We start from the raw sequence: 11,363 nt of genomic DNA, 5'->3' as shown, positions 1-11,363 counted from the left end.
GCAGGGGAGACATTGCTATGAGCCCAAGCGCCAGGTGAGTTTGGTCAAAGTTGCTGGCTGTGGGACAAACCCTAAAGCCCACATCAGTCTTCCACTTGACTTGCAAGCCTTGGCCTTTCTGCCACCACTCCCCCTCCCCCATTCTCTAAGCCTGTGGCCTGTTCAGTTTCTCACCTGATCCCAGAGCCCCACCTCACGATAACCCTTCTAACCTGTAGCAGAACAAGGGCATCATCAAAGAGCAGCACACGTTCAGCCCGTAGTGGGGTGACCACCACAGGGATGTCCTGGCTGTCCTGTAGGAGTCGGTGGGCAGGGGTACACAGCACGTCCTGGTGGGACGAAGAGAGGCAAGAGTTAGGTGTCTAGTGTGTTTACACTGGAGGCTGATGGAAGCCCCGCAGGCCCTCCTGTGCCCCAGACACCTCCCAGAGACAATCCCAGCAGACCTGGGGTAGTCCCCAGCTTGCTCTCTTCTCTCTTCTTTCTTCTCTCTCTCTCCCCCCTCTCTCTCTCTCTCTCTCTCACACACACACACACACACACACACGCTCCAAGATGGGGGGGTCATCCCTGGGCTAGCCCAGAAGGACAGCACAGCTTCTCTCTCTGGGGCTTTCCTGGGTGTCTCCATACTGCATCCCTGTCACAGCCAGGGGTTCCTGTTACCCTCACAACCAGTATGCTATCCCCTCTGTCTCCCATGGTTATTCTGGTCCTCTCTACTCCCGGTCCAAGCCTGCTATGTCTTCTGTGGACACGAGGACTCTCTTTCCTGAAGGGGCAGTATATGTTGTATTAGACAGTGTCAGGAATATGTAATTCATGACACCACCAGAAAGAAAGTCAGTTCTGCTGACCCAGCAGATGGCTACGGGTGACAGACAGCCACCAGGTTATATATAAGTCTTCTGTTGTTGAATGGGTGTGGGTTCAAGGTGGAAGAAGACTTGGAGGTACCTTAAGAAGGAAATAGCAAAAAAAGAAAAAGAAAAAAAAACATAAAAAAAAGCCGGGCGGTGGTGGCATGCACCTTTAATCCCAGCACTTGGGAGGCAGAGGCAGGTGAATCTCTGTGAGTTCGACACCAGCCTGGTCTACAAGAGCTAGTTCCAGGACAGGCACCAAAGTTGTCTTGAAAACAAAACAAAACAAAAAAAGAAGGAAATAGCTTTTCCAGCTGCAGGAGGATTCAGCCTCCGGGGACTGAGATTGCCTGGCCGCTTTCCCTTAGCTAATGGCTTCTTTATTGTTTTCCAATTTACACCTTAGCCAGTTGATTTCCATATCCCAAAACATCTTAATTAAGCTTCTAAAGGGACAATGACAAATGCAAATTCTTGATAAGGAATACTGGGATTTTTCCCAGCCAAGTTTTACATAGGCTTTGCACCTTTAGGGAATTTTCAGATTTGCATTTGTTAAACAGAAGGTGCTGAAGACAAAGGGCAGATTAAGGCTGTGTGCCAACCTTCCGGAGCCAGCTGCAGCTGCGTAGGAGTTTCCCCTCAACAGTTTTCCTTCCAGATGGGGAAACTGAGGCAGGAGCTGCTCAGCCAGCACAGCCTCACAGCCAATGTAAAACCCCCTTCCTCACTCAAAGCCCCAGACTCACCCTCACCCGACTGCTGAGACTATGCCACAGGGCCTGTGTGGTCACAGCCTGGTCCAGGGCCTGCCTCATGAAGGACTCCAGGTTCCCAAACAGAGTGACTGCATGCATCACCCGCTCCTGGGCTGGGTGGTGCTGTGGGAGGACAAGACAGGTGGGGAGGCTCTGAAGGTCTCGGCACCAACCCTCATCCCCGTGGGGGCCATGAGGACCCCAGCCTGGCCTAAGTTTAAACCACAGCTCACTTTTTCTCCCTGACTACTCTTTTGGGGACAGGGACATTTCGGTGACACCAATAGCATGGCCCTGGGTCATATGTCCTCACATCCAGTAGAAAGTCTGTGTCTGCCCTTTGAGTGTCAACTGCCCCCATCAAAAAAGAGGCGTGTGCCCAAAATTCCACAGGGCAGATGCATGCCCCCAGAACCCTCCGCAGAGCAAGGCTATGTTCTCTTGGGGCCCCTCCCTACTGTTTAACCTGGTCTCCCTGAGCCACGCTTCTCTCCTCCAGCTCCTCCTTTATACACACCCATCCTACCAACCTCGTCAAGGGTGTCCCTGAGGCTCAGTAGGAGGATCACATATTTCTGCACGTGCTGGGTGAGTGGCTGGCTGAGGGCCTGGCACAGCATGGTGCCCATCGAGCCCTCAGAGCTGGCCCAGGACAGCAGCTGCCGCAGGGTCTTCCGCTGGCTCCTCCAGTAGTCGCTGTATTTAGGAAGGGTCACGTACCACCTCCACCCCTTCCAGGCCCACACCCACCTATCCCACCCTGTTCTAACCACGCTCCGGGCTCCCAGACCCAGGACCCCAGCCCTGTACCCCATTAGTCCAGCAAAACTTTGAGCTCTCTTTCTGGAGGTGTTGCAGCCACATCGTAGAGGAGACAGGGACACTGACTGCAGACACCAGAGTGGCGGGTGGACATGACACCTGCTCCTTTGGGGTGGGCTTCCTGAAATCCCCCCTTCTAGACACCCACACACACATAGGGAAATACCATGGCAGCCCCAGGCTCACCTCCTCCTCTTTGAAACCTTCTGAAAGGCCTGCATCACCACACAGTCGGTATAGGACTTGATGTACCTATGGGGAACCCAAGATCACCTTGAAAGCCCAGCTCTCAACACACTCAGCCCCTGCCCTTTTGAGGTCCCAGATCCCACCCACAGAACCCTATGGCCCAGGCAATTCCTTGATACCCTCAAGCCCTGACTCAACAGTTGTATCTTATAGGCCTGATCCAGCTCTGACCCTGCTGCCAAGCCAACACCCGACCCAGGAACCCCACTCCAGGTGACGGTGACTCTTGACGGACCAAGTAGCGGAGGTGACACTTTGGTAGTGTGGCCAAGCCACAGACTGCCCCAGGGGGGTCTTACTCCACGTGGGCCTGTAGGACATGGTCAGCGTTCTTCAGCAACAGCAGGGCCTCCAGACCCATGGAAGGTGGGTGGTACAGCCTCTGCCGCAGCGAATGCAGGCTTTGTTCCGTCACCTCCCATAACCGCTGGGTACTTTCATGCAGCTGCTGCAGAAGTCGAAGGCACTCTCTGCCACAGGGGTCTGAGGGTTCGGGGTCTGTGGAAAGCACACCCTTCTTGAGCTGACATTGAGGAAAGATCCTGTAGCCCTGGGGTGCTCAAGACAGTACCAGCACCCCTAGACTCTAGGGCCTAGGGCTCCTCAGGGGCAGGGTATGCTGGGGTAAAGGGCTGAACTCTGGAGTAAGCCTGGTTGTGCATATGCCTCCTACTTAACAGGACAAATCTAATTATCTTGGGGGAGCCAAGTTTCCTGGCTCCCCGATTCTCTGCCTCTTCTCTCTAGACCCAGAAGCAAACTGTGGAGTCTTCAGGGTCGGTCCCCAGCCACCTTACAGTTGCACAGTGAGAAGAAGGCGCTTGCCCAAGGTCACATGACAAGAAAGTGAAAGCCTTGGGTTCTGCCTTCTAGTCAGGCCTCCCCAAAGCACCACCAGGAGCCCTGAGTGGAAGAAAGAATTGAGGCAAGCGGTATAGCTAGGCCTGTGGTCTTCAGAGGCCATTTGGGAAGGGACCCACCAGTTCCGGGTGACCAAGGCCTCAGCTCCATCAAGAGATGGCAGTATCAAGTGCCACCACTCCCATGGGAGGCTGAGAAAGCTGCCTCAGGATGTCTAACAAGGCAGGACTCTAATCCCTGGGGGCCACCGAGGGCCTGACTCACCAGCTAAGAGCAGCGGCTGGAGAATGAGACTGTTGGTGCGGGCAAGGGTAGTTGAGAAGACCTCCTCCAGCCGAAGCAGGTCTGCCTCCTCCGAACTACACATAGCCAGGGTGTGAGGCAGGGGGCCTATTGGAGAGAAAGGACATGGGACACAAGACAGGGTCACAAATATCCTCCCTAGTTCCCAGAAGCAAGTCCCATAACCATCCACATCAGACTCTCTTAGTCCAGCTTCTCTCAAAGAGGAGATCTCTTCTGGCCACTGACCTCTGTCCTGCTCCCTCATGGGGCCCTGGAATAGGAGAGCTGAAAACTACCAAGGAAGCATCCCTTTCCACCCAAGAGCACGTCTCCTTCAGCTCAGTTTGGTCTGTTCAAACACTGCCATGGGTCCCTACACCCAGGGAGATGACTATCTAGTCATTCTTTGCCCTGGCCACCTTTCCATTGAAAGTTACCACTTGGGGACTGCGCAGTCATCGGGGAACCGGGACATGCATGCTATTGGAAGAGTTCAACAATATCGTGATGGCCAGGCCCGGGCTCCTTGTCACTTAGACAGAGCTGAGTAAGCCAGTTAGGACTTGAGGCAAGAGCCTCTGGAGGCTTCCTGCTGAAGCCACAATGGGGCGACAAAGATGAGCAGCATACCATGGTGGCAACGGCCTGAGGACCCAGCACTGGGGAGGCTGAGGCAGCAGGATCTTGCTGTAAATTTGAGGGCAGCCTGGGACCTTATCAGAAAGGAGGAGAGAGATGAGGAAAGAGGGGAAGAGGAGGACAGCATAGTAGTGGGGAGACATAAAAGCAAAGGTTCATTGGAGTGTCGGTCCAGCCTGGGAGGACGGCCCACCTTCACTGGCCAGAAGACAAGCTTGAATTGGCCCCAGTCAACCTTGAAGACATGGAGGCCTTCAGAGCAAGGTAACAGCAGACCGAATGTCAGACTCAGCAGGACAAACCTGATGATAGGTGGCAGACAGAGCCAGGAAATGAACAAGCTCAGCATGGGCAGGAGCCCATACCCTATATGTCTACCTCCCCCGACCAGACTAAGCTGGTACCACTCAGGAACAGGGTCATTGGGGCAGGCAGGCAGGCAGGTCAGCTGGAGCCTTGAACAGTTTTGCTCTAAATGAGGGATCTTCTAAGAAAGCAGCGATGCAGCATCCTGACATGAGGCAAGGGTAGTGAGCATGCTTGACCCCCCTCCATAGTGGGGCTCTCTGAGACCTGGGCCCAGGCAAAGCCTCGCCCAGCAACCCCTGCTGCCCTCATTTGGCAAGGATAACCATCTGTACAGAGGGCTGATCTGACAGATGCCTCAGGGTGGAGTTAAAGTGTCTTCACTCTGCCTAGCCCTTACACTCTGAAACACTTAGATTAGCAGACCTGGGTAAGGCAATAGATGCCGTCAGGACAGTTGAGGATGGGCAGGGGACATCAGACAGATCCCAGTAAATGGGAGGGGGATCAGTCTTCCTGAATCCACCCCAAAGATGCTACAGGGGCATCACAGATCTCTGGGAGAACTCAGGACTCCCAGAGAATTGGTTCCAGAAGAGAGGAGGGCGGGAACCTCAGGACTCTGGCCCTGATCCTGGGCCAAGGCATTCCTGCCCCACCTTTCCTGCTGCAGTCTGTGTGGGGAGGGTGAGGCTGTGGGAAGGAGAGTCAGGAAAAGGAAACCATGGGACACCCAGCTGCACCCATCTTTGTTGACCGTTATCGGAGTCCCCTGCACACAAGTGGAAGAAGAGGAGGACAGATACAGAGCCTCTGGTTCAGTTCCCACTGACCAGGAGAGCCCAGCTGAGGGGTTACAGTGCGCCACATGGCCCGGACCTCCCTGGCCCTCAACCATGCTTCCAGAAATCGACAGACTAGAAAGTCTATCACTGCAACCTTGAACTTCCCTGGTACCCAGCCCACAACCTCACCTGCTCACCAGAAGTGAGCATCTCGATCTGTTACATCACAGCGCACCCTCCTCCCTGGTCCTTTTTGAAACGGAGATCTAACTAGATACAAACACTTCAGACTACCATGGTTGCCCCTCAGAAGAACAAACTGTAGAGAGAAGCGTCTTTTGGCATAGAACCTGGGCGTTAAGCTCCACATCCCCAAACATCCCAAAGCATAGACTAGACCTGAGCGGATCCTACGTACCCAGGTTAATAGTATAGTGACTAACTCCACAGTGCTTTCCAGGCCAGTGGTCCGGGAAGGATTTCCACCCCCAGGAAATCTCATCACCCAGAGGAAAAGGGAGAAAATAAGCAGAAACAGTGAAGTGAGTCTCAGAAAACTGCACTTGGGCTTGGGAGTCCGATGCAGAAAGTCTGGGCTGGGAGTGTTTGAGAGTTGAGTTTGCAGGGAAGTGCACTGTGGAATAACAGAGAACTCTCCCCCTAATCCTGGGCCCACAGCCCATCCCATTCCCCTCTAATCGAGGACAGGACACGGCCTCCTTAGAGTCTCCCTCTTGCCAACTCTGGGTTCCTTAGTGGCAGGCTGTGTGAAGGGAGAAACAGAGGCACAGACAGTTCAGGAAGCCCTAGGGACTGTAGATAAGTGCAGAGCTCGGACCCCAGCCTCTGACTCCCAGCCCTAACAGGCTCGCCAGAACGAAGGTTCCGAGATGCTGGGTGACTCACTGAGGTAGGTACGCAGTGCATTCCGGAGGGCCCAGCCTCCTGTCTCACTCGAGGTTGACTGGATGCTCACAGATAGGGTGAGGCCAGACAAGTAAGCTGGGTCGTGCACAGGTGAGTCAGCTATTGTCCTTGTGGTCATCTGAACAGTAGTCTGACCTGCTCCCTTTCCTCTGCATTCCTGGCCTCTGTCCACACCAGACTTCCCCTGAGCAGGGTCACTGGAGCCTTCTCCGCCCTCATCCAGCCCTGACCCCTCAGGCCCCTCAGCCGCACCCTAGTATGGCACTCACTCTGGTATTTCCTGGTCTGGACTGGCATGGACCTTATTTTTGCTGGGAGGCCTTTTCCTAGACCACGCTGGAGGCCCATTAACCAACCTACATACCCAGTGGGCTGTGGAGAGTGTCTGCCCCAAGGAAGCAAGTGGGTAGAACAGTTGCATCTGCCCCTCCAGGTTTCAGGCCCAGCTCTGCCTCTCTAAGGGTCCAAGATTCTGGCCCTAGACACGTTCCAGTCTCTGCAGTAGTGTCTGTCCCAGCTTCCCCTTCCTCTGCCTTCCCTGGCGCGGTCCCGGGAGTGTCCAAACTACTCTGTTCCAACCTTTGGGCATTTGTCTACGCTCCTCCCAGGCAAACAGCACCACCTTCTCGACTTCTCTGTCAGCCCTTCCGCCCTGACCAGCCAGGTCACCTCCTCCTGGCAGTCCCTCCCTCTGGGTGATACACTGGCACACGGGTCCTGGCTAGCGCTCCTCACTGCTGCAGGGGTTAGGACCCCGCGCGGCGTTCAAACAGGAGCCGGGTGGCCGAGGGAGAGGGAGGAGGAAGCTAAGATCTCCGCCGAAACCGCAGATGGAGGGATCCTGACCATGGCAGCTGGAGCAGGCGAGAGCCCCCACCCGCCGCCGAGCTCGTGGGGCAGCGGACCCCGCCCACCGAAGCGCGCCCTTACCTGCGCCACGCGCCGCTGTGTCCCGAGTGGCCGCGCAGCTCCGTGCGCCTCCGCCCTCCCTCTCCGCGCCCCGCCCCGGGGTGTTGCTCGCACGGGGGCGACTCCGAGGAGGCGGGGCGCGGCCTCGGATAGTCCCCGCGCCAGTAACACTCTTCAGGCGCGACTCCTGCCACCGCCACCGCCGGACTGGAAAAGTTCTGATCCGGCCGGCGTGCACCCCAGGAGCGCACCCTGGCTGTCAGTCGCCTCTTATCTTCCCCTCCCAAATCCGAGGACGGCGGGCGGTGCCTGAGGCCACCCGATTTTCTTGCCCACCGACTCTGACCGGACTGCAGCCTTGGGACCTTGCCGACCCCTTTTGGGTTACCGAGCCCCCATCCTCACTCCCACACCCCCGCGAAGGATTCCTTGGTAAATTTGGGAAACTTGTTGCTTAGACCAATCGGCCATGATGACCCGCAGCCCCTAAGCTGGGCGTCCTTCGGTAGCAGCTACTGGCTGTGTGTGACCTTGAAGGAGGCCCCCTGCATCCATTCCGGGTACAGCCTGAAGCTGGCCAGTTTCCTGTGCCAAAGCCTTCGACCTTGGAAAAAGCGGCGCAGTTCCAGACCAAACTCTTGGAAGGAGAAGGGATCATGGTCCAAACCTGTAACAAAGAGGGCTGCTGTCTGGCTGCCGGGCTCCCTTTTTGGCCGGCAAGAGAGTCACCCCGGCACCTGCAGGGGCACCTGGCCTCCAGGGGCTGATTAGCCTGGCTGAGTTGGTTCTGACCCTTTCAAGTTTGAGCACAGAGGGAAGAAGCCTGGGAAAGAAACAGCTGTGAAAGAGAGTAAGGATGGCCCACCTGCCCCCGACCCAAGTCTTGGACGGCCTCCATCCATCTTGCCGGGAAGTAGAGGGACGTCCAAGAAGAGACAACCCCAGGAAGGGGCCTGCCAACTTTAGCAGCCCTGACTCCCTTTGGTTGTTTTTTGGTGAGAACTTAAGTTCTGCCAAGCTGCCCTACAGTGCCAGGCTCAGAGTTTGTTGCCCTGGGCCCCTACCACACAGGTGACACTCTCATTCACCCCCCTTTCCCACACTGCTCTACTCTCGAGTCTCCACCTCAGAAACCCTCCTCCAACCTCTTCTTCCCTCCCCATCTGGCCAAGACCTCTCCCTCTTTCCAGCCTTTGCTTTCTTTTCTTTTCTTTGAAATACTTTTTAAAAAGTAAATACATTACAGGTTTCTCTTTTGTGTGTGTGTAAGATGTGTGTGTACATGCAGATGCACATGTGTGGATGTGTGCATATGTGGCTGTATTTCCTCCGGTGCTGTCCCTTTTATTTTTGAGACAATCTCTCGTTGGCCTTGACCTACCGCATTGGCTAGATTGACTGGCCAGTGAGTACCGGGGCTCTGCCTGTCTCTGCTTCCCAGGTGACAGGATTACAAATGTTCACCACACACGGCTTTTTCACATGGGTTTTGGGGATGAAACTCAGGTCCTCATTCCTGCAAACAAGTACTTACTGTGCTTTCTGTCTTTCATATATTTTTATAATTTATTTATTTGCTTTATGTATGAGCGCTCTATCTACAGGCACGGCTTTATGCCAGAAGAGGGCATCAGATCCCACTGTAGATGGTTGTGAGCCACGTGTGGGTGCTGGGAATTGAATTCAGGACTCTGGGACAGCAGTCATCTCTCTTAGCCGCTGAGCTATCTCTCCAGTCCCTCACCCCAAGTTTTGCCTTCTGCACCCTCTCCTGTGCCCCCGAGGGAGCCTCGTTCCCCAGAGCTCTACTTCTTTACCTCTGCCTTCTGCCTGCCTCTTTTTAGCAGGCAGGGCAGCAGGCCATGAGCTAGAAAGAAACTGTCTGTGTCAGGTACCTCCAGGTCAGCCCTTTCCTTCTCTGGCCTCAGTTTCCCCATCTGCGCAAGTGTTTGAAGAGAGACCATACTGCCTGGGCTCCTGGCAGAAAGAAAGGAAGGACTGTCCCAGTCTTCTTCATCAGATATGACTTCCTGGTCGCAAACTTGCCCCTACGTGTGGAAGGCTACTGAGCTCTGGCCACCTCACAGGTATCAGCGCTCCCTGTTTTCTGCCATATGTGGCAAGACCTGGCCAGCATCTCTGCCAGTTAGTCCTTGACTGTGGATCCGGTTCTGCCCCCTTGGTCTTTCTACCAAATCACAGGGATCTTGCTTCAGCTCCCCACAGACATAAACACGTCCTGTGCATACATGCAGTTCCACAGGTGAGAAATGAGCCAGTGTGCCTACTCAACTGGGCCATATGGAAAGGTGGGGCCCCATTCCACGCAGCTCCTCGGTAGCAGCCCCATTTGTACATCGACCTCCAAGGACACAGACTGATACACAGACACACAGAGAGCAGCACACGGAGTGCAATGCACCTCCCTGCATACTAGCGTCTTGGTACACAAGCTCCAGTAGTTCATGTACACACAAGTCTGTCCCAGGCTGGGCTCAGCCCTGAGCTATTCTGGGCAAGGCCCAGGGCCAACAACTTCAGGGACAGCCAGCTCCCAGCACACCCCAGCTGCTGTGTCACTGGCCCAGGCCTGCTGACTCCCACCCCCACCCCAGGCTAAGTCCATGGTGGCCTGGATCCTAGCCTGGCTCTGTGATTGGGCGGGTGGAGGGTTTTCCGTTCACTCCCCCTCAGCTTCTCCAAAGCTAAGCCTTGAGTTCCATTGTCTCAAACTCCAGGAGAGAAATGGCCACATGGTCTCCTGGCCATTGCTCAGCTCCCTGCCCATAAGCTTCCAGCCCGGAGACCCTGGAGGCTGGATTGGGTCCCCACAGGAAACCCATAAGATATAAAAATAGTTCAGGAAGAACAAGGAATTGTCTGCCTGCCAGCACTTATGCCACCACACAGGAAGGGGATTCTGTTTTCCAGGGAGCCAGAACTCCCCCACCCCAGCCTTCATGGGCCCAGCTGAGGGGCAGCTACCCGGGCATGTTGGAGGAGGGCTATAAGTTGCAGCGATACCAGAGAGTGGAGAGAGTCCTGGATCAGAGGCAGAGGACCGAGTTGGGAGTCGCAATTTTGGAGGCCTAACGCGGCCGGACACAGCTTCTCCCTAAGACTCCTCCCTCACGACAGAACCTGGTAGATCTGGCAAGATGGCTTAGCCAGAAAGTTAAGTGCTGTACAGCCTGGCAACCTGAGTTCAGTCCCAGGAACCCATATAAAACTGCAAAGAGACAAACCACGGCACAAAATTGACCTCTGACCTCCACAGGCACGCCGTGGCACTCGGCATTCTCGCCACCCACCCACACATGCCCACACTAATAAACTCAATGCTGGAGGGCATGGTGGCACAGTCCTTTAACCTAGCACTCTGGAGGCAGAGGAAGGTAAATCTCTTTGAGTTTGAGGCCAGCCTGGTCTGCACAGCAAGCATCATGTCTGTCAGTGTCAGGTGGCAAGACTATGTCTCACAGAACTAAAAAAAAGAGAGAGAGAGAGAGAGAGAAAGGAAGGAAGAAAACAGGAGACAGTCAAAGCAAAGGCCAGCATTCTGGTAAGAATGTAAGTTTCATTTTCATTGAAAAACTGGAAACACACTAAATGCTAATGGTAAGGCACTGGTCAAGAGAGATACATGGTTTTGTTCTTATCAATACACTGTATTATATAACCTTCAGCAATGACAATACAAATAAAGACTAGCATTTAGAGATGGTTTGTCAGGTCCCTATTTTACATAGAAGGACTTAAGGTTAGGTAAGCAGCAGGAGGGCTCCCAGTGACAGTATCCTAAACTTTTTGTGGTATTGTTTTTTGCAACAGGTCTTATGGATTTCAGACTGGACTTGAACTTCTGATCCTCTCTCCACTTCCTAAGGGCTGTGTTTAAGCTTTTAAATATGTCAGATATTATATAAAAAATAAAGCAATAATAAATATATTCATAT

At 54.4% G+C, this 11,363-nt stretch overlaps 1 protein-coding gene across 4 annotated transcripts in view; it reads right to left on the bottom strand.

The window, feature by feature from the left end:
- Als2cl (ALS2 C-terminal like) overlaps positions 1 to 11,363 on the bottom strand; it is a 27,054-nt gene that overhangs the window by 13,008 nt on the left and 2,683 nt on the right. The window contains exons 1-8 of one of the 4 annotated variants that reach the window (XM_026779157.1): positions 7,429 to 7,599; positions 4,674 to 4,782; positions 3,821 to 3,946; positions 2,995 to 3,193; positions 2,633 to 2,698; positions 2,155 to 2,320; positions 1,616 to 1,747; positions 213 to 332 (exon numbers count right to left, since the gene is read on the bottom strand). In XM_026779157.1, coding sequence (XP_026634958.1) covers positions 213 to 332; positions 1,616 to 1,747; positions 2,155 to 2,320; positions 2,633 to 2,698; positions 2,995 to 3,193; positions 3,821 to 3,923 — 786 coding nt within the window. In that variant the 5' untranslated portion in view covers positions 3,924 to 3,946; positions 4,674 to 4,782; positions 7,429 to 7,599. Of the gene's footprint in view, positions 1 to 212; positions 333 to 1,615; positions 1,748 to 2,154; positions 2,321 to 2,632; positions 2,699 to 2,994; positions 3,194 to 3,820; positions 4,545 to 4,673; positions 4,783 to 7,428; positions 7,600 to 11,363 lie in introns of those variants that run through there. The other 3 variants (XM_026779156.1, XM_005348005.3, XM_026779155.1) reach the window with 3 other exon arrangements.

This window comes from Microtus ochrogaster, chromosome 5 (genome assembly GCF_000317375.1).
Source record: "Microtus ochrogaster isolate Prairie Vole_2 chromosome 5, MicOch1.0, whole genome shotgun sequence".
NCBI lineage: Eukaryota > Metazoa > Chordata > Mammalia > Rodentia > Cricetidae > Microtus > Microtus ochrogaster.
This window is presented reverse-complemented; position numbering and strand designations above follow the sequence as displayed.